Source organism: Salmo salar, chromosome ssa19, assembly GCF_905237065.1.
Source record: "Salmo salar chromosome ssa19, Ssal_v3.1, whole genome shotgun sequence".
NCBI classification, from domain to species: Eukaryota; Metazoa; Chordata; class Actinopteri; order Salmoniformes; family Salmonidae; genus Salmo; species Salmo salar.
Window position 1 is genome coordinate 71,623,078 of NC_059460.1, and position 23,233 is coordinate 71,646,310.

General features: G+C 42.6%; 1 protein-coding gene across 2 annotated transcripts; it reads right to left on the minus strand.

Annotated features, from left to right (window-relative positions):
* Window positions 1–2,777: 2,777 nt before the first annotated feature.
* Window positions 2,778–16,672, minus strand: LOC106579535 (armadillo repeat-containing protein 1). 2 transcript variants are annotated; one of them, XM_014159534.2, is made up of 7 exons: window positions 16,232–16,672; window positions 13,651–13,859; window positions 12,219–12,310; window positions 8,311–8,494; window positions 7,569–7,685; window positions 7,365–7,439; window positions 2,778–6,327 (listed from the first exon to the last, which is right to left on the minus strand). In XM_014159534.2, exons 2-7 carry the CDS (start codon window positions 13,810–13,812, stop codon window positions 6,133–6,135), a joined length of 825 nt encoding a protein of 274 aa, XP_014015009.1. In that variant the 5' UTR covers window positions 13,813–13,859; window positions 16,232–16,672; the 3' UTR covers window positions 2,778–6,132. The 2 variants fall into 2 exon arrangements, with proteins under 2 accessions (XP_014015009.1, XP_014015008.1); XM_014159533.2 differs by having other exon boundaries at window positions 16,352–16,671.
* Window positions 16,673–23,233: the final 6,561 nt, after the last annotated feature.

Below are 23,233 nucleotides of genomic sequence, written 5' to 3' on the forward strand. Positions count from 1 at the left end.
CCTGAATTCAAAATGTATTCAATTGAGATTGTGTCAATGGCCTACACACAATACCCTATAATGTCAAAGTGGAGTGATGTAAAAAAAGAATTGTACTAGTTAATTACAAATTAAAAGCTGAAATGTCTTGAGTCAAGTATTCAACCCCTTTTCTATGGCAAGCTTAAATACATTCAGGAGTAAAAATGTGCTTAACAAGTCACATAAGTTGCATGGACTCACTGTGTTCAATAATAGTGTTAAACATGATTTTTGAATGACTACCTCACCTCTGTACCCCACACATACAATTATCTGTAAGGTCCCTCAGTCGAGCAGTGAATTTCAAACACAGATTCAACCTCAAAGACTAGAGGTTTTCAAATGCCTCACAAAGGGCACTAATTGGTCGATGGGTCCATGAAAAAAAGCAGACATTTAATATCCCTTTGATCATGGTGAAGTTATTAATTACACTTTGGATGTTGTATCAATACACCTAGTCACTACAAAGATACAGGCGTCCTTCCTAACTCAGTTGCCGGTGAGGATGGAAACCACTCAAGGATTTCACCAGGAGGCCAATGGTGAATTTAAAACAGTTACAGTGTTTAAAGGCTGTGATAGAAAACTGGAGGATGAATTAACGTAGTTACTCCACAATACTAATCTAAATGACAGAGTGAAAATAAGGAAGCCTGTGCAGAATAAAACTATTCCACAACATAGGTCCTGTTTGCAATAAGGCACTAAAGTAAAACTGAAAAAAATATGGCATAGAAATAAACTTTCCGTCCTGAATACAAAGTTTTATGTTTGGGGCAAATCCAACACAACACATCACTGAGTACCACTCTTCATATTTTCAAGCATTGTGGTGGCTGCATCATGTTATGGATATGCTTGTCATTGGCAAGGAATAAGGAGGGTTCTTTTAGGATAAAAATAAACTGAATAGAGCTAAGCACAGACACAATCGTAGGGGAAAACATGGTTTCCAACAGACAATGAGACACAAATGCACCTTTCAGCAGGACAATAACCTACAATTCAGGGCTAAATCTTCACTGGTTGCTTACCAAGACAGGACATTGAATATTCCAGACTTGAACATTTATGGCAAGACCTGAAAATGTCTGTCTAGCATTGATCAACAACCAACTTGACAGAGCTTGTAGAATTTAAGAATAATGTGCAAATATTTTATAATACTGGTTTGCAAAGCTTTTAGACTTACCCAGAAAGACTCACAGTCGTAATCACTGCCAAAGGTGATTCTAACAAATTTTAGGACATTTTAAATACATTTCCTAAAATTTCAACAACAAAAATAAAATCACTTTGTCATTATGGGGTATTTTGTAGATAATGAATTTGTTTTATACATTTTGAATTCAGGCTGTACCACAACAAAATGTGGAATAAGTCAAGGGGTATGAATACTTTCTGAAGGCACTAAGTCAAGGTTCAATTCTTCAGCTACATGTTCAATTACTGCTTAACTCAATTTATCTTTTACTTTTGGGGGGGAAAACAAAACATCTCAAATCTTCTTACAGGGTCAATTGGGCCTGACTTCAGTGAGCTGCTTTAGAACTCTATATTGCTTAAACCGTTGCTAATCAGGGTTGGGGTCAATTCCAATTATCTTCCAATGCAGAAAATTCCATTGTGGAACATTTGACATTGGAATTTGGTTTACTTTAAGAATTGACTGGAATTGAAATGGAATTGACCCTAACCCTTTTGCTAGCCTTTAAAGCCAACTGAAACTGAAAATGTTTAGAGGTCTATTGCATCAATGTAGAAAACCAGTTTCCAGTATGTTTCTCCTTGTCCTCGGAGTTGACATGTGATTGAACAATGAATGGCAAGTTTTGAGTTGGTTTTCATTCTTGTTGGTCACAATTTGTCATTTCCACACATTTCCCAGCTAACTGACTCCCTCTAGCGGAGAGCACATAATTTCCCCAGAGGGCCCGAAAGTCTTCTGTGGTCTGATGCACTTGCCCTCCACATGCGTATGGTCTCGGTTACCCTGCTTGGTAAAGTGAGGCTCGTTGTAGCTTTTTCAGAATAGGTCAGTCCCACTGTGCCTCAAAATGTTCATAGGTGGGGCTATGATAGATGGGTTCATAATAACAGGAAGTTCATGGTTAAAAGGACACTAAGACATGGTACGAATAATAAATAACAGAAAAAAAGTTTATATTGTAGTAATATGTTTTACTGACAACAATGCATGCCCTCCATGAACTCTGGGTCCTTCCTTTACTGATCCTGCAATGTTCAGCGCTCTGCTTCAGTTCATATAGTTGGGTGAAATTAAGGCGAGACCAGTCAATGTTGATCTGTATGAAAACCAACAGGGAGGGGGCGGGCGGGGGGGGGGGGGGCGGCAGGCCAGGGCAGGGCAGGGGGAGAGGTGGACCAGGCCAGGCAGGGGATTGACCTGGCAGGGGATTGACCTGGGGCAGTTCACTTCTGCACCCGCAAGGAAAACAGATTTAATCATATCTTGTTCTTTCCCGCTCTACAAGTACAGCTGCTGCCCTCAGCATTTTGATCTGGCAACACAAGCAGGTTTATAGCTGCTGTACTATGGCCATGGTAGATGACTGCGTGCCTAGGCCAAAGTCTTGCTCTTCCTATGGGGATTGTCAGGTTTCAGAAATCCTATGACAATGGAATTCAACTCAATGCACACACAACATGCCAAGTGTGGCCCTTTTCTGGATAACTCATGAAATGCAAGTCCCCCCCCTCCGCCCACACACAGCTAACACAGACGCAAACCATTTACATCTTTAAGTTATTTTTAATATTCTTTGCCTTAATCGTAAATTGGGAATCAACCGTTTTCAGATCTGAAATACATTATATTACATTAGACAGCAGATACACACTGTACATGAGAAGCTTCTGCTATTCTGAGGACTTGCTACATGATTATGTCAGCCATCCTGATGGAGTGACTATTAAACAATAGGGTGAGCTTAAAAACAAACTGCATATCTCACACAGCTTCACTCATCCATTTTATTTCATGTGTTTATTTCCTTATTTAACTCTGCATTGTTGGTTAAGGGCTCGTAAGTAAGCATTTCACGGTAAAGTCTACACCGGTTGTATTCGGCACAAATTAACATTTGATTTGACATAAGAGATTTAAACCGAGACAAAAAAAACTTGTTCAAGTATTTGATATACAGTACAAGTAGTGCAACTTATAATAAAATGTACTTTACATGTTGCAACTTGAGTCATGACTGATGCTGTTCATGTTAAACAAAAAAAGGAAGACGAAGGATTAAATAGAAGTGATGACTTCATCCTACGACTTGTTGTTCGTAAGCACTGCTTCTGAGGGATGCAGATAGAGAATAAACTCACTGTAGTGGATATACGTTATTAGGTCAATTCTCTGAGGTTATTGTAGGCCTTTCTTGCAGTCAAACAACCAAATCGCCCCTCAGTGGCCTTATGGGTGGAATGTTATTAATATTTTTCATAATTAATAAACATTATTTCATTCTATTTCAGTCTTCTGTGATGTATATAAAGTGTAATATTAGCATGCAAACTCAAAATGTAATACATTTCAACTGTATATCTGACATGGTCCAGGTGTCTTCTGTTTTTAAGCCCATAACCATGTGTTTGAGGTGTATAGTTTTGTTTCAAAGTAGATCTGTTTAAGACTACCAAGAAACACTGTGACCCTGAATTAGTCCACTGCAGTAAAAGGTTCAATCACACCATTCTACTAGCTGTGTGAGCTGTGAGTTTGGCCTCCAGAAGGATAACTATTGTCTGGTCAGCACTTCCTTTACACAATGAGATCATAATTCAGCTGGAAAAGGATTACAGGTATGAAAGGGTTCCTCAAAATGAATAAAAAGTCAATCCAAAGAGGAATCTATGCAAGAACCTAATATCGAACTTCAATGTTTCAGTCAAACCCTCTTCACAAAAGGGCAATATCTACATTTTAAATGTGTTGCATCTTTCAACAACAAAGTAAAATGGAGACAAAGAATAACTGTTGAACAGAAAAAAAACATGATTTCTTCCTGAAATAAGGACTGAGATTAACATTATGATTAATGTTGCTAGGAAACCAGGCACCATTTACCAGAGGGTGGTGCAGTCTGCCCAACGCATCAATGGGGGCACACTGCCTGCCGTCCAGGACACCTACAGCACCCGATGTCACAGGAAGGCCAAAAAGATCATCAACCACCCGAGCCACTGCCTGTTCACCCCGCTATCATCCAGAAGGTGAGGTCAGTACAGGTGAATAAAAGCTGGGCCACAGAGACTGAAAAACAGCTTCTATCTCAAGGCCATCAGACTGTTAAACAGCCATCACTAGCCGTCTACCACCCGGTTACTCAACCCTGCACCTTAGAGGCTGCTGCCCTATGTACATAGAATCACTGGTCACTTTAATAATGGAACACTAGTCACTTTAATAAATGTTTAAATACTGTTTTACTCATTTCATATGTATATACTGTATTCTATTCTACTGTATTTTAGTCAACGCCACTCTGACATTGCTCGTCCTAATATTTATATATTTCTTAATTCCATTCTTTTACTTTTAGATTGGTGTGTATTATTGCGAATTGTTAGATATTACTGCACTGTTGGAGCTAGGAACACAAGCACTTCGCTACACCCGCAATAACATCTGCTAAATATGTGTTAATGTGACCAAAATTTGATTTGAAATGTACATATCAAGACCAGTGATGCTGCTTCCACCTCTAGTGTCCTTCTGACAGCAGTAATGGTGTGTCCGTATGTGTATGTCATTTTAAGGACACTGCTGGCTAAAGGGGGTAAAAAACAAACATTTATAGTGGCTGGGCCACAATAGTGAACATGTTGATGGGCTTAAGGGTGAGGGACACACATTTAGCAGGTGGCTATCAAGCCCTGAGGTGGTTGTCTACATCACACCGATTTAGGACCGGTTGTCTACTCTAAATCAGACCTTTCAGACTACAGATGACCATATGAGAATCCTATATGAAAACACTGATGAAGGGGAAAAGGCTAAAGAAGTCAATTTGATGCGAGTCAACGCATCACAACCTCAACAACGATCCGTCTGAACACTCACCTCTACTGTACAACCAAGAGACTCCCACGTCCTAGGAGGATTTAACGAGAAGTAATGAGTGAACTAAAGTTGACTATCTACAGTATAACAGTAAGCATCATTTCCCTTTTCTTTCTGCATCAGTCCTCTATGGACCAGCTAGTGTCGCGTCATCAGCCGTCCTTCACTGGGGTCTCTTTGTCTCGCTAAAAATATGACATCTCTCTGTGAGAGACATGAGCTGCTAGGGGAAATAGCTCCCAACGCAGAGAAGACAGTTTGCATTATTCACAAGGCTTCATAGGTTTCGAGTGAAGTTAAACTGAACAAATAAATAGCAATACATGGCCGTGAAGAGTCCAAAAGGCACACAACAAAGGATAGAGATGTAAACATGATGAAAACAAGGCAGCGAGCAAGATTGGCACAAACAAAAGCCCCCCCCCCCCCCCCCGCAGGGGACGAAAAGTGAATTAGGGATGATCAAATCGGCAAACAGAAAAAGGCTGAAAAAACCTTGATGAGGAAAAGAAGCAACAGAGAGCACAAAAACACTCCAATTTCCACAAGCGCAGCATCATTCAATGCAATCGCTCAAACTCAGAAGACGATGCAGCACAATGCATTCCCACAATGCAATTTGGTTTCAAAGAGATGATGGACCCATCGGGCGTCAGAGAAAACTACTTCTCTAAAGGAAAAGAGATGTAAGCTGATTCTGAAGTCCTCTGTCTATGGCTTATGAGACGCATAACGAGTAGAGATTGACTTGAGTGTTTTTAGTGTGCAGCGAGTTCAGCCTGTGGTACAGTAGCTAGCATTTTCTTAGCTAATTTTGTTTTATAAACAAGTAAAGGTTATTGCAGGTTGCACTTGGCAGTCCAGCGCTCCTTGTACACTGAGCAGAGTGGTACTCTGTGGCTGCTGAGAGGGAATAGAGAGCAGTGTAGAAGGGCTGGATGAAATAGGCGGGGCTAAGGTGACCGTCGGGTGGTGGTTAGTGGGCTTGGGGTTGTGACGATTGGAACTGACACAGGAAGTGGTCACCAGTAGAAGGAGCGGGACAGGAAGTTGGCGGCTGTGCTGAGCCAGCCCACGCCATCTGTGATGGAGCCAACGCGCGTCACGGCCTTGTCCTGCTCCTGAGACGGGCTTTCCTCCTCAGGGAGGTAGTCTGGGATGTCCTCGTTGTGCTCCACCACCTCCTCCTCTGCACCCTCCTGGAATGGAAGCATCAGCTGGGGGGGAGAAAGACAACAGGGAGTAGTTCACAATCCCTACCTAGTGGCAAACTGCTTTGATATTTAAAAAAATAAAATAAAGTGAAGACAAAACAAAACCAAGATCAGGCAACCTCAAGCTATTCTCGACCTCTCTAGTGCCATGTCTGAAACATAAGTGAACCAGCTCTTCCCCCTGCTGGACAGCAGAGGAACAGCAGCAGGTCAGTGAGGTGCTGTGGCTCCTGTTGAGAAAACTCCCCCCAGCCTACCATCACAGTGACCAGGGGGAGGGGAGCAGTAGTCTAATTTAACTACTTCAGCAGGGAGGGGGAGTTCCTTGTGTTACTAATGACTTTATCCTATCATCCTCATGTATTTTTTATTGTATTCTGCATGTTTGGGAAGCATTTCACTGTTATGCTTCGTAAACAACAGGTGTAGACTGTGACAAATAACATTTGATGGGTGTAGGGGGTTCATGGGGTTAGGTTTCCTATAGATACAGGGTGTCGTGACACACTGCTTCGAGGGCATGCTGGGATTGGTCATGTGACTAGGTGGTGAGTAACGCCCTCAGGACAGAGAGATATGACAAGCTAACAGTCACTCCAAACAACTACCATCCCCAGCACACAGAAGCATCTCCAACAATATGGGTTGGCAAAGACAGCTACCATGCCTACTGCCACTGGATGTGGACCTTTGGAGTTAGAGAATGAACCACAGCACCCTAATATAACCCAACACAAAGACTTGGCCTGTCAGGTAACAGGGCAACCGGTCACAGTTGAGATTTTTGAATCACGTTTGAAAATTCACCTTTTTCAGCCTGGTCTTTAATAAATTATTTTACAGTTATTTAGCTTGGCCTTTAAAACAATGGTTTCACTATTATTTTAGAAAGGTTTTTTTGTTTGATGTTCTTTTATTCATCTATTTTATTACCTTCAGGTTTTTTTTATCTCCTTCATTTTACTATAAAGTGTTGCGATTTCAAATGCACTTGAAATAAAGTTGAGTTTGATTTGAGTACTATCCCTCCTCCTACTCACCTCTCCTCCATCCTCTCCCTTCACCACCTGGGCAGCCTTCATCACCTTGGTGGAGTTGATCGCCGTGCCCAGTGCCTGAGGAACAAAAGATGGGCGGTCTTTGTATGACAGATTTGTAACCAAAACAACTGATGTTTAAACCCTTCTTCTCTGGCCAGAGTGCAGTGTTTAATGGATGGAGCATGCCTGTGTGGTCGGACTCACCTCAGCCTTGATGTCGGAGCGGATCCTGACCACACATCTCTTCACAGCCATCTGGAAGGTGAAGCTGATCACCCCCCGGATCTTCAACAGGGCGTCCTCACACAGACTTCTACGAGTCTGAGAGACGGCGGGGGGAGAATAAACAAAATGAGAGGACGAGAAAAGACAATATTGACGCGAAAGCAGCGCCGGATAATTTAACCATCTACGTTCTCTTCAGATGAAGGGGTTTCATGTTACATTGCATTTACAGCAGCAACATAACAATCAACATGACATTTCAAAAGAGCTCATCTCTCATTGTCCTGTGTGTGTGGAGATCTGAGTGGTGTGTCACTGAGTCTGTCTGGTGTAATGTGATCAGGGACAGTTGCAGCTCTCCTGTGGTGTGGTATTCAGGTCTGATCTCAACACCCTGCTGTTCAATGGCTGACATTTACAACACTGACCTACACTCCCTGACAACCTGCGTTAACACTATGTGGTCACCGTGACAACAGAGCAACAATATGCCTGTCTCAGGGGTTCTAGTGGTGGTGACTTCTCGAAATGTGTTAGCCTATCACAATAAAGAAGACAGATTTGATTCCTCTCCCGTTTTGATTCCAGTGAGACACATTAAGGCCAGAAGTCATGAAGGAAAAAAACTGTTTGGAATCAAGCCAGGATTTTGGGTTTGGCAAACTGATCCCCTCAGGTGTCATTGTGTTTGTACAAGGTGGAGACACCACCATCCACTCACCGAGTCATCCAGGCCGTCGATGTGCAGCACCACGGTCTTGGCCCTCTTGTTGGTGGAGCCCAGGAAGAAGTGGGCCTTGCGTCTGCAGGAGGCAGCCTCAGCCTGATCTGCCTCATTACCAGCTGCCTGCAGAATCTCATAGATCTCAGACGCCAGCAGCTTGGTCTCCCCTGGGGAGCTGCCCCTGAGAGAGGGGAGAAAGAACGAGAGAGGTTAAGTATAAAACATTTCATTTTCAAATCATTTTGTGGACAGTTCTCTCAGCAAACAAAGGCGTACTTGCTGTTGTTAGAGATTTTTAATTTTTTTAAATTTATTTTAAAAACCTTGACTTCTTCATCATGTCAAGTACTCTCCTCAAATCCAGACAAGGGCAAGATGGTAGCAATGAATCCAAGTCAAAAAGGAAGTGGACATACACAGTAAAAAGTATCCATGTCTACTCTGTCTCTTTCTACAACACGACAACGGCGGTCTCCGTTACAGTTGAGTGTCCTGTCCTCGGTGGTCTGGGCCTGTCCATGTCTCTCTCAGAGCCGACTGGACTGAGTGGTTGATATTTCTAAAGGTCGTCGCTCTGCCAGACAAACTGCACGGTAAGAGAGCTGTCCAGCTGCATGACGGGGGGGTCCCACACGCCTACAGAGAGCCACTGTGACAGGCTTGTCACTACCTAACCTTTCCACTGTATAAATAGACAGCCCTGTTGAAGGAGAAATTACCACACTACAATCATAAAAACAGCCAAACATTCACAATCACAAAGGTCTCTGTCAGTCTCTAAAATGTCTAATAATTAGGCTATACTGTTAATGAAAGTATTAAAAGTCTTCTTATTCAACAGATAACATCAGACAGATCATATTGAAAGAGCGAGATTGGTCAGTAAATATGATTTCTAAAGCATATGTTAGCTTGGCTAATAGAAGTACAACTCCTCCTTAGCGGAGAGCATGGCTAGGCTCTAGATCAGGGATCATCAGCTAGACTCAGCCGCGGGATGATTTTTCTGGAGAGAATGGTCAGGGGCCAGAACATAATTACAAATTATTTGTAGAGTACAAATTGACCGCAAGAAGCCCAAACAGATATAATATTACACTAAAACATAATAATAGCAAACCTTACTTACGATCATATATCGCTCTCTCTCATATACACACACACACACACACACACACACACACACACACACACACACACACATGGTGCAGTCGGAAAGACCCCTTTACTTTCTCCACATTTTGTTAAATTACAGCCTCAATCTACACACGATACCCCATAATGACAAAGCAAAAACAGAATTTTAGAAATGTTTGCAAATGTATTCAAAATAAAAAACAGAAATTACTTATAAGTATTATAAGTATTCAGACCCTTTGCTATGACACTCAAAATTGAGCTCAGGTGCATCCTGTTTCCATTAATCTACAACTTGATTGGAGTCCACCTGAGGTAAATTAAATTGATTGTACATGATTTGGAAAGGCACACACCTGTCTATTTAAGGTCCCACAGTTGATAGTGTATGTCAGAGCAAAAACCAAGCCATGAGGTGTAAGGAATTGTCCATAGAGATCCGAGACAGGATTGTGTCGAGCCATAGATCTGGGGAAGGGTACCAAAAAACATCTGCAGCATTGAAGATCCCCCAAGAACACAGTGTCCTCGATCATTCTTAAATGGAAGAGGTTTGGAACCACCAAGACTCTTCCAAGAGCTGGCCGCCCGGCCAAAATGAGCAATTGGGGGAGAAGGGCCTTCGTCAGGGAGGTGACAAAGAACCTGATGGTCACTCTGAGTCCCTCTGTGGAGATGAGAGATCCTTCCAGAAGGACAACCATCTTTGCAGCACTCCACCGATCAGGTCTTTACAATAGAGTGGCCAGACGAAAGCCACTCCTCAGTAAAAGGCACATGATAGCCCGCTTGGAGTTTGCCAAAAGGCACCGAAAGGACTCTCAGACCATAAGAAACAAGATTCTCTGGTCTGATGAAACCAAGATTGAACTTTTTGGCCTGAATGCCAAGCATCACATCAGGAGGAAACCTGGCACCATCCCTATGGTGAAGCGTGGTGGCAACATCATGCTGTGGGGATGTTTTTCAGTGACAGGGACTGTGAGACTAGTCAGGAGAGAGGGAAATATGAACGGAGCAAAGTACAGAGAGAACCTTGATGAAAACCTGCTCCAGAGCACTCAGGACCTCAGACTGGGGCGAAGGTTTACCTTCTAACAGGACAACGACCCTAAGCACACAGCCAAGACAATGCAGGAGTGGCTTCGGGACAAGTCTCTGAATGTCCTTGAGAGGCCCAGCCATAAACCGGACTTGAACCCAATCGAACATCTCTGGAGAGACCTGAAAATAGCTGCAGCAATGCTCCCCATCCAACCTGACAGAGCTTGAGAGGATCTGCAGAGAAGAATGGGAGAAACTCCCCAAATACACGTGTGCCAAGTCATACCGAAGAAGGCTTGAGGCTATAATCGCTGCCAAATGTGCTTCAACAAAGTACAGAGTAAAGGGTCTGATGTTTTTTTATTTTTTATAAATTAGCAACAATTTCTAAAACCTGTTTTTGCTTTGTTATTATGGGGTAGTGTGTGTAGATTGAGGGGGGAAAAAATAATGTAATCAATTTTAGAATAAGGCTGTAACGTAACAAAATGTGGAAAAAGTCTGAATCCGCTCCGAATGGACTAGACAATGCTCCTTGCACAAGCTACATGGTATCACTACCAATTTTCATTAAAGGACTCGAAACAGCTTTAAAATAAAATGAATCCCCACACAGAGTGTAACAGCAGAGCCTTGGGACTGGACTGGTGTTAACACCAACATAGTTAAACTTCGCTAGCCTGTCCCTCCCTTAAGCCTTGTGTTCACACTCTCTCCAGCCATGAACGACCTCTACCCAAAGTCAGGGTGTGTAGAATGGGAGCAGGGGGAGCCGGTGTGACCACAGGGCCCTTCTTGACAGGGCCTGTCACTAGCTGAAGTGACTGGCTGGTTAGCTCCAGGCCCAGGGTCAGTCTCACAGAGAGTTGGGCCCTAGGAGAAGACCATATAGCCTGGTATGGGCCTGCCAACCGCTGGCATATCTCCATCTTAGTGCCAGTGATAAGCAGCAGTCATAACGCCAAACACCCTCCAGATACTCTCACCCAACAACCCGATCTGGAGCATCACACACATCTAAAGACTAGAGAGCCGCCTCTGGATGACCCCAATGTGTCGGCCATTTTGATTTAGCAAGGTACCCAAAGGTGGCTCATTCATCCCTTCTCCTCCCCCTTATAACTCTTCCCCAGGTCGTTGCTGTAAAAGAGAATATGTTCTCAGTCAACTGATAAAATTAAGGGTCAATAAATTAAAACAGGAGGGCTTCCTAAATAATTAAGGGTATATAGTAAGGGTAAATGAAATTGTAAATGTTTTATGCCTGGCTAAATGGCATTCAATGGACATGAACATGACAGACGCAGTGATGAAAGTGTAGATCTTAGCTGCTCAGCCTGATATAACAGTCCTTGAGAGAAATACCTGGCAACCCTAACATTGTTCAGCATTCAACAAAAACCAGTGAGGACACTGACTAGATGAATTGTGATATTTTAAAAAACAAGTGGCAGGTTGCATTAAATCCCTCAATGTGTGGAAACAGCAAATTAAATTGTTTACAGACCCACTTTAATTCAGAATTAATCAAATTCATCCTTACATGTCAACCTTAGACAACCTTCCTGTCCAGAACATTTGCAAACATGCACATATTGCCTGCTGAAAGCAAGAGAAATACTAGGATGAGGTTTAAGTGAAAAGTGCACAGTATGCTTCCATGTGTGTGTGTCTGTCTGCTCATTCCGATGCAGTGCAGTGCCGGTGATGGGGAGGGGACTTACTTCTGCATGACATTCTGCAGACTCAGCATCATGCCCAGCTCTCCCTTCATCTTCTCTCTGTTGGTCCGACATTCTGCCAGGTAGCGCACTGCCTGGAAGGACAAGGGAAACCATTACCTCAAACTGACCTATCACCATCTTTGGTTTTATGTCTGTCAGGGCACACAGTGTTTCCCCTAGGATTTTTTTCAGTAGTGGTGGCAAGGGTAGAGGCTGCTGCTGCAGGGGGGGGTGAGTGGGTTGCATTGGTAGTAGCGGCAGGGGGTGGGGGGGTAGAAAATAGGGGAAAATAACTGGAGTGTGTGTTAAAAATCAGACAGGCAAAGACACATACACACAAAACACGCACCACACATGGCTAAGTAGCCAACCAGCCACTTACATGCAGTGAGAGCAAGTGCTGTGTATGTGTGTGTTGCATAACCAATGCAAACACGCAACTAGTACAGTGTCCAGGTCACCACTAAATAAGAACTATTATATAAACCACTCAGATGTGTGTGCGGATTCTTGGAGATGTGCCTGAGAACACACCATCACTCTAACCTGTCCTGACACAACTGGACAACGGGGGGGGGGCACATGACAAGAACACACAAACCACCTCCCTTTCAGAACCCCTGGAGAGGACAGCTACATAACCTGTGTAAATAAACTTCTCAGACTGACACTTGTTATCATGAGCAGTACGAGAATATGTGCACACTGCTGGTACACTCAAGATTAGCCTAGATCTTTCTTCCCTGTTCCAATTCCTTTTGATCAATGGATCAGCTCACATTTCTGCATAACCAGTGGTGTAAAATACTTAAGTAGTACTTTCCAGAATTTTTACTTACGTCGTTTTTTGGAGTATCTGTACTTTACTATTTATATTTTTTGACAACTTTTACTCCACTTCATTCCTAAAGAAAATAATGTACTTTCTACTCCATACATTTTGCCTGACACCCAAAAGTAGTCATTACATTTTGAATGCTTAGCAGGCCATGAAAATTGTCTAATTTACACACTTAAAGAGAAAATCCCTGGTCATCCCGACTGCATCTGATCTGGCGGACTGACTAAACACAAATACTTTGTTTTTAAATTATGTCTGAGTGTTGGAGTGTGCCCCTGACTATCCGTAAATTTTAAAAACAAGAAAATTGTGCCGTCTGGTTTGCCTAATATAAGAATTTGAAATTATTTACACTTTTACCTTTGACACTTAAAAAAAAAAAGTTATACCAAATACTTTTACTCAAGTATTATTTTACTGGGCGACTTTCACTTTTACTTCAGTCATTTTCTATTAAGGTATCTTTACTTTTACTCAATTATGACAATTGGGTACTTTTTCAACCACTGTGGATTACAGGGGCTGGAGCAAGGAAAACTCCTGACCTTGCATAACCAACAAAATGACCAAATGGTGGTGGATGAGCCTTACCAATAATGCTGAGTAGACGACCTGAGGGTTGGGGTGGTCCAGAAAGAGGATGAGGCCTGGTAAGCAGCCGTTGTCCTGTACTATGGCTCGTCTGTTGAGAGGGTCAGCTGCGAGATCTCGTAGCTGGTTCACCACAGTCAGCGCATCCAACTCCCTACTCATGGTGCCTCCTCTCCCAGTGCCGTGCACATCAAATCAGCCTCTTTACACTGTGGGTATAATAGGATCAAGTTAGATTTAGCTGTACAGTACCGAACATATTCATTACAATGACAACAGTCTCTAATGCCTTTATTTGTGGGACACTCACTGCATGACCAAACCAACCAATTGAAAAGACACTGCCAATAACAAATGATGTATCAATCTGTTCAAATACTGCAATCAGTATGAGCATCAGATTGTGATTTCTGAAAAACAAATCAATTTGACAGGTCACATGAAAAGCAACACCATTATTATTTTTGTCTGTAAGCCTACTAACACAACTATGCTAAAGCAGGTTAAAAAAAGTGCTAGTTATTTATTCGGACACTTGGCTGAAACATAAAACGTGGCAGTCCATTACATGTAGTGACACATGATGACACAGGTTTAAACAATGTAATGATATGGTACTGTTAACGTTACATTAGCAGGCTGTTCTGAAATGGGCCAGTACATACAGTGAGGGGGAAAAGTATTTGATCCCCTGCTGATTTTGTACGTTTGCACACTGACAAAGAAATGATCAGTCTATAATTTTAATGGTAGGTTTATTTGAACAGTGAGAGACAGAATAACAACAAAACAATCCATAAAAACGCATGTCAAAAATGTTATAAATTGATTTGCATTTTAGAGGGAAATAAGTATTTGACCCCCTCTCAATCAGAAAGATTTCTGGCTCCCAGGTGTCTTTTATACAGGTAACGGGCTGAGATTAGGAGCACACTCTTAAAGGGAGTGCTCCTAATCTCAGTTTGTTACCTGTATAAAAGACACCTGTCCACAGAAGCAAGCAATCAATCAATCAGATTCCAAACTCTCCACCATGGCCAAGACCAAAGAGCTCTCCAAGGATGTCAGGGACAAGATTGTAGACCTACACAAGGCTGGAATGGGCTACAAGACCATCGCCAAGCAGCTTGGTGAGAAGGTGACAACAGTCGGTGCGATTATTCGCAAATGGAAGAAACACAAAAGAACTGTCAATCTCCCGCGGCCTGGGGCTCCATGCAAGGTCTCACCTCATGGAGTTGCAATGATTATGAGAATGGTGAGGAATCAGCCCAGAACTACACGGGAGGATCTTGTCAATTATCTCAAGGCAGCTGGGACCATAGTCACCAAGAAAACAATTGGTAACACACTACGCCGTGAAGGACTGAAATCCTGCAGCGCCTGCAAGGTCCCCCTGCTCAAGAAAGCACATATACATGCCCGTCTGAAGTTTGCCAATGAACATCTGAATGATTCAGAGGACAACTGGGTGAAAGTGTTGTGGTCAGATGAGACCAAAATGGAGCTCTTTGGCATCAACTCAACTCGCCATGTTTGGAGGAGGAATGCTGCCTATGACCCCAAGAACACCATCCCCACCGTCAAACATGCATCAAAGGGACATTGGACGGGGCCATGTACCGTCAAATCTTGGGTGAAAACCTCCTTCCCTCAGCCAGGGCATTGAAAATAGGTCGTGGATGGGTATTCCAGCATGACAATGACCCAAAACACACGGCTAAGGCAACAAAGGAGTGTCTCAAGAAGAAGCACATTAAGGTCCTGGAGTGGCCTAGCCAGTCTCCAGACCTTAATCCCATAGAAAATCTGTGGAGGGAGCTGAAAGTTTGAGTTGCCAAACGCCAGCCTCGAAACCTTAATGACTTGGAGAAGATCTGCAAATAGGAGTGGGACAAAATCCCTCCTGAGATGTGTGCAAACCTGGTGGCCAACTACAAGAAATGTCTGACCTCTGTGATTGCCAACAAGGGTTTTGCCACCAAGTACTGAGTCATGTTTCGCAGAGGGGTCAAATTCTTATTTCCCTCATTAAAATGCAAAATCAATTTATAACATTTTTGACACACATTTTTCTGGATTGTTTTGTTGTTATTCTGTCTCTCACTGTTCAAATAAACCTACCATTAAAATTATAGACTGATCATTTCTTTGTCAGTGGGCAAAGGTACAAAATCAGCAGGGGATCAAATACTTTCCCCTCACTGTAGTGCAGGTTAGCAAATAAGGCTCATTATGGAGGCCACAGTTACAACAAAATGCACAACGGACTCATTATGGAGGCCATGGTTACAACAAAATGCACAACGGACCAAAACAAAGCAAATATGGAGCTTTTTTTTTTTACTGAGAATTACCCTCGTTTTATTCTGAACAACCAGTCGCAAGCAAGATCAATAGCCAAAACCGCTAGCTAGCAATCTGATTAACGGGCTAGCTAACCAATGTAGCTAGCTAGTTTGTCATTGCCATTTTTTTCACACTCGTTTGCATGCAAATTGAATGAATTGGTGACGGTGAATGGCCATCCATGTTGATAATCAGAACTGTATGAATTACTAACGTTAGCTGGTTACTTCACCTTGCTGTAGCATGGATTGTTGTCCACGCATAACCTCTGAAAACACGCCCAGGACAACCAGAAACACATTACTCTCTGGGCTACAGTAGCTAACGTTAGTCAGTATTAGCATATTATTACCTTTTCTCCAAGTGATCTCCCGTTATTTTGATTATACTATGACAGCGATTAGGTTAAAAAAAGAAAGCTGTTTCGGTCATAAAATTTCGTCAAATAGCTAACGTTAGCTAGCTAAGGGGTACATTTTACGATTCATCACGGCCTCTGTGTGAAGACAGCTGATTGGACAGTTCAGTTGTGACTGTCAAGGCGAAGAGCCATTCAGAGCGGTTTTTTCTGTCAGGCAGGACACTAGGGCAGAAGATGTTTAGAACTAACCCAAGATAGACCAAATCCTGTCGTTTCCATGTTTAGCAAGTGAATCATAGTGGCCTGAACAAGGAAGGAGGTGGGCAGAGCCAAGCACGAGCTAGCAAGAGCCTATTGACGCTTTCTAGCATGTGTTGCAACCTGTTCTCAGAGCATTTCGTATTATTCTATACGTATATTTGGTATGATATATTATGTTTCGTATGTTTAAAAATATATATTTAACCTTCATTTAACCAGGTAGGCTAGTTGAGAACAAGTTCTCATTTGCAACTGCGACCTGGCCAAGATAAAGCATAGCAATTCGACACATACAACAACACAGAGTTACACATGGAATAAACAAAACATATGGTCAATAATACAGTAGAACAAAAGAAAACAAAAAGTCTATATACAGTGAGAGCAAATGAGGTAAATTAAGGCAATAAATAGGCCATGGTGGCGAAGTAATTACAATATAGCAATTAAACACTGGAATGGTAGACGTGCAGAAGATGAATCTGCAAGTGGAGATACTGGGGTGCAAAAGAGCAAGATGGTACAGTAGGTATTCATTTATGGCTGTCCAGCTCGGGTGATATGTTATGATTTGCAATTCGTATTAAATCAAATCAAATCGTATTTGTCACATGCTGCGAATACAACAGGTGTAGACCTTGCTTACTTACCAACAATGCAGTTTTAAGAAAAATACCTAAATGAAAAATAAGAAATAAAGTAACAAATAATTAAAGAGCAGCAGTAAATTAACAATAGCGAGGCTATATACAGGGGGTACCGGGGTTAGCCGAGGTAATTGAGGTAATATATACATGTACAGTAGGTAAAGTTATTAAAGTGCATAGATCTTATCCTCTTATCCTACCTCATTTGCACATGCTGTATATATATTTTTCTACTGTATTATTGATTGTATGCTTGTTTATTCCATGTGTAACTCTGTGTTGTTGTATGTGTCGAACTGCTTTGCTTTATCTTGGCCAGGTCGCAGTTGCAAATGAGAACTTGTTCTCAACTAGCCTACCTGGTTAAATAAAGGTGAAATGAAATAAAAATAAATAAAAATAGATCATAACAGAGAGTAGCAACAGTGTGCCGTTAGATTAGATGTTCAGTAGTCTTATTGCTTGGGGATAGAAGCTGTTTAGAAGCTTCTTGGACCTAGACTTGGCGCTCTGGTACAGCTTGCCGAGCGTTAGCAGAGAGAATAGTCTATGACTAGGGTGGCTGGAGTCTTTGATAATTTTTAGTGCCTTCCTCTGACACTGCCTGGTATAGAGGTCCTGGATGGCAGGAAGTTTGGCCGCAGTGATGTCCTGGGCCGTACGCACTGCCCTCTGTAGTGCCTTGCGGTCAAAGGCCAAGCAGTTGCTATACCAGGCAGTGATGCAACCAGTCAGGATGCTCTCGATGGTGCAGCTGTAGAACCTTTTGAGGATCTGAGGACCCATGCCAAATCTTTTCAGTCTCCTGAGGGGGAATAGGTTTTGTCGTGCCCTCTTCACGACTGTGTTACGAATTTGCAAAAAGTACAATATGTTACGATTTTTACAGAACATATGATATGTAATGAATTTTTACTAGGTGGCTAACGTTAGCTAGCTCGCTAGCGTTAGCTAGGCTAAGGGTTAAGGGATAGGGTTAAATTTAGGAGTTGGGTTAAGTTTAGGATTAGGTGAAGGGTTAGCAAAAAGGGTTAAGGTTAGGGTGAGGGGAATGGTTAGCTAACATGCTAAGTAGTTGCAAGGTATACTGAACAAAAATATAAACTCAACATGTAAAGTGTTGGCCCCAGTTTTCATAAGATGAAATACTAGAGCCCAGAAATGTTCCATATGCACCAAAATATTATTTACCTGAAATTGTGTGCACAAATTTGTTTAAATCCCTGTTAGTGAGCATTTATCCTTTTCCAAAATAATCCACCTGACAGGTGTGGCATATCAAGAAGCTGATTAAACATTATGATCATTACACCTTGTGCTGGAGACAATAAAAGGAAACTCTAAAATGTGCAGTTTTGTCATACAACACAATGACACAGATGTTTCAAGTTTTGAGGGAGTGTGCAATTGGCATGCTGACTGCAGGAATGTCCACCAGAGCTGCTGCCAGAGAATCCAATGTTAATTTCTCTATCCCAAGCGTCCTCCAACGTCGTTTTAGAGAATTTGGCAGTACGTCCAACCGGCCTCACAACCGCACACCACATGTAACCACGGCAACCCAGGACCTCCGCATCCGGCTTCTTCACATGCAGGATTGTCTGAGACCAGCCACCCGAACAACTGATGAAACTGTGTGTTTGCACTACTGCAGAAACTGTCTCAGGACAGATCATCTGCGTAGTTGTACTCGTTGTCCTCACCAGGGTCTTGACCTGACAGCAGTTTGGCGTCGTAACCAACGTCAGTGGACAAATGCTCACCTTCGATGGCCACTGGCACGCTGGAGAAGTGTGAACTGTAACTCAGTAAAATCTTTGAAATAGTTGCCTTTTGTTTTATATTTATTTAGCTAAAAAATTGCAAGTAGTTGAAAACTTGCTAATTATATAAAATGGTAAAGTTGTCTGTGATGAGATTCAAACTAGCAACCTTTGGGCTGCTAGACGACGTTCGCGTTCTACGGCCACCCACGTTATACGTCCACCCATCCACCCCGATCGGTCTTATGTAACCATACCAAAGTAATATCGTGTCCTAAATGGCTTTACGTATAGAATAATACTAAACGCTCTGAGACCAGGTTGCGCATTTTCCATTAGGGAACGCCTACTCTTCGATGTTTGCTTGTGCAATAACTCAATTCGCCATTGCACTCCTTCTAAACAACGCAATTTTTGGAACCTTTGGCAAAGGGTAAAGCCTAAAAAACGTTGTCCATTCTGTTCGTAACAGATTCTAGTTTTGGAAACAGAAAACTGTATTGAGATCAAATGTGTCATCGATGAGAACATTTGCAGAAAGTCGGCCAAAACCCATCTCATTCCATCTTCTGCCACTGGGCTTCCTCTCACCATCATATTTGGTAGTAAGTGGAACCGTCAACCAGATACTTCACAGTTACACATCTGGTGAAATATGTCTCATTAAAATACATTTTAATATAAAGTTAGCAAAAATAGATATCATCATGGAAAGGAAAATACCTGTATATTTGTGGAAAAATCACCACGATTAACTCTTTAGTCATATCCCAGTTTACCTATTTGCTTATGGTCTTGCCGACACTTAGCGAACAGTTAAAATTATATTTGGAGCGACAAGTTAGACAAAATTCAACGGGCCTATTTATGTAATGAATGTGTTCACGGAAAGTGGTACCTCAGCGCCAAGTCTAGGTCCAAAAGGCTTCTTAACTATGCAAGTCAGTTAAGAACAAATTCTTATTTACAATGTCGCCTAACCCGGACGACGCTGTCCAATTGTGCGCCAAGGCTGGTTGTGATACAGCCTGGAATCGAACCAGGGTCTGTACTGACGCCTCTAGCACAGCAGTGCCTTAGACTGCTGTGCCACTCGGGAGCCATATTACTTCAACAGTATTTAACATGAGATCCTCTATAATCTTTACAGGAATGTGGTTCTGAATATAAACAGCAACACCTCCACCCCTGGCATTTCTGTATTTTCTGTAAATGTTTTAACCTTGTATTGCTACCGCTGTATCATCAAAGGTATTGTCTATTGTCTAAGTGAGTTTCAGAGATAGTCAGAATATGAATGTCATCTGTTACTAGCAAGTTATTCATTTCATTAACCTTGTTTCCTAAGCTACATATTTTGAGCACTTTTATGAGATGCTTGCTTGTTTTCATTGCTTTACTGGGAAGCTTAGCAGAAGTAGATATTCTCATGTTATTTATGTTAGTGCAGGGTGAGCTGCACACAGTGGACTTCCTACTAGGGCACACCGCCTTAGTGCTAACAGCATACATCTGGTTCATAGGCACATGATTACTGCATACAATAGCTGTAGGATCAGCTGAGGCATTCAGGGCAGTTTGAGGGACATAAATTAGGTTACTTACATTGTGTCTACCAATGCCCCTGGTGTAATGTACATTTGCTAAAGCCTTGTGATGACTCAGCGACACAATGGTGGGGATTAGCTGAGTTGGGCTTGGGTCATTGATAAGTCATTGTCTCAACGCAGCCTTATAATGCTGTGAAAGGATCCAGGAACCCAAATGATTTGGGAGGATCCCATCCTCCTTATAAAACATGTTTTGTTTCCTAAAGGTATCGAAATTGTCAAAACAAGTTACACCCATTGAGCTGCAATAATCACGTAGCCAGTTGTGAAGAGAAAGAATCTTGCTAAAGCGTTCAATGCCACGATTCAGAGAGGGCACAGGGCCACAATATGGTGGGTCTTTTATTAGTGTGTAGCAGAGAGTCAATCAGCTCTTTGAAATTCAGTTTCAACTGTTCAGCGCTGCCCTTCATAATGTCATTAAAACCCACATGGACTGCGATAGAATCAATGTCCATGTCCTGGCGTAGTACATTCGGGAGCAGCTTGGTAATGTTATTTAATCGAGCTCCGAGATAGGACATTGTTTTTGCACCAGGAACAGTCGCATTTCTTACCATGGAGATGCCCAAAATCACGGCTGGCGAGAAGGACAAGGACATCCGCCCACTCCCATGCTTTACAGGATTCTGAGAACCCTTTAAGGATGGACGAGATGCAGGATAACTTGAGCCCGTAGCTCCCAGCGCCTGGTGCAGGCCTCCGACAGATGGAGAAGCCCTGCTCGATCCAGAGCAGGGACGGAAGGTTGCCTACGTCGACTTCTAAATCGTAGGGGAAGGATTAGGAGTAGGCACAGCAGCCGCAGACACTGGTACCCTCAGCGACAAAGGTGCAGGAAGATCAGGCTCCAGGGCAGCGAAACTATTCGTTGTTTGCATCCGCTCCAGGCCTCTCGTTGGGAGTGTAGACTGCTTTGCGGGAGGCCACTGTCTTCGGCTTCCACGGCTCGTGATATGCGACCATCGTCGATTGCCATGCTCTTCTTGCTGTGCTCCTTCGACTCCGCTATCAGATGGGGGGAGGAGAGGCAGGAGATGGCTCCCCTGGCGAAAGAACTGTGGGCAACACCGGCCAGTCAGATAACGACAAACGACAAGACGGAGATGAATCCAAAATGCGCAAATGCCTTCCAGCCACCGGTGTAGAAAAGGTAAACATTCCACTCTGCGTTTTCCCCAGTTTCTTACGTAGGCTGGCGACCTGCATGATCAAGGAAGCCACCTCAAGCCTATAATCCCTCAGACAAGCAATCAATTGCCGCATTGGAACTCTGAGTGATCCAGTTTGTCCTGAAACAAAGCGTAGTAGATACAGCTCCTACAGCGCTGGAACCGTTCATTTATTCCCCAGACAAAGAAGGCTCCGTTGGAAAACTCATCTGGGACTAACGTCATTAGCTTGATGGCTAACGTTAGCCGCTTAGCTAGGTTAGCGGCTATTTCAAGCAGACTTTAACCTGTTAGTTAAGCGGGAATCCGGGACAAGAAATTGCGGTCCTAGCTGTTAAAAGCTAACCGCCTCACAGAATCCATGCAAAAACAAGTTAAATTCAAAACAAGTTTGAATCATGGTAATATGTGGTCCCATGTCGCAAGGAACTGTACACAATTCTCTGATGGTGAAAATTTCCCAGTTCTTTCATGGCCTGCATACTCACCAGACATGTCACCCATTGAGCATGTTTGGGATGCTCTGGATCAACGTGTACGACAGCGTGTTTCAGTTTTCGCCAATATCCAGCAACTTTGCACAGCCATTGAAGAGGAGTAGGACAACATTCCACAGGCCACAATCAACAGCCTGATGAACTCTATGCGAAGGAGATGTGTCACGCTGCATGAGGCAAATGGTGGTCACACCAGATACTGACTGGTCTTCTGATCCAAGCCCCTACTTTTATTTTAAGGTATCTGTGACCAACAGATGCATATCTGTATTCCCAGTCATGTGAAATCCTTAGATTAGGGCCTAATTTATTAATTTAAATTGACTGATTTCCTTATATGAACTGTAACTCAGTAAAATTGTTGCATGTTGCGTTTATATTTTTGTTCAGTATATATATTCAATTCAAGGGGCTTTATTGGCATGGGAAACATATGTTAACATTGCCAAAGTGAGATATATATATATATATATATATAATAACTTTTTGCTCAATCTGATTGGATGTGCCTGGTTCTCCAGTGTGTGCACCCAGGTCCACCCATGCCTATGGCCCTGGTTTTAATGCACCTCACTGCTGGAACAATTTACAAAACTCATTACAATTGGGTGTTCTGGTGCTGCTTTTCCCTGATTAAATAAATAATAAATACAAATACATTACTGGAACAAATTGTCACGACCTTGATTACTGTTGTGATTAATTTACTAATGAATGTATTGTATTTACCAAATTGTTCACAAAAAAAGACAGTGACAGTAAACTACAGACAGGGAATTGATGTTACTTGACATTGTGTTACTTGCTGTCTGTAAGCCAAGACCTTGGGTCCGCGTCCTTATGACAAGAACTCCAGTTGGTCAGTTTGCCTGTTATTTATTATAATCAACCAATAATAGTATCATAAAGTTATAGTACCAGCC

Coding starts and splice junctions, on each gene's coding strand:
- LOC106579535 (XM_014159534.2), bottom strand. CDS start 13,812: ATGAGTAGGGAGTTGGATGCGCTGACTGTGGTGAACCAGCTACGAGAT. Junction 12,311..13,650: donor TCGTCTACTCAGCATTATTG/GTAAGGCTCATC, acceptor TTGTCCTTCCAG/GCAGTGCGCTACCTGGCAGA. Junction 8,495..12,218: donor CTGCAGAATGTCATGCAGAA/GTAAGTCCCCTC, acceptor CCCCTCTCTCAG/GGGCAGCTCCCCAGGGGAGA.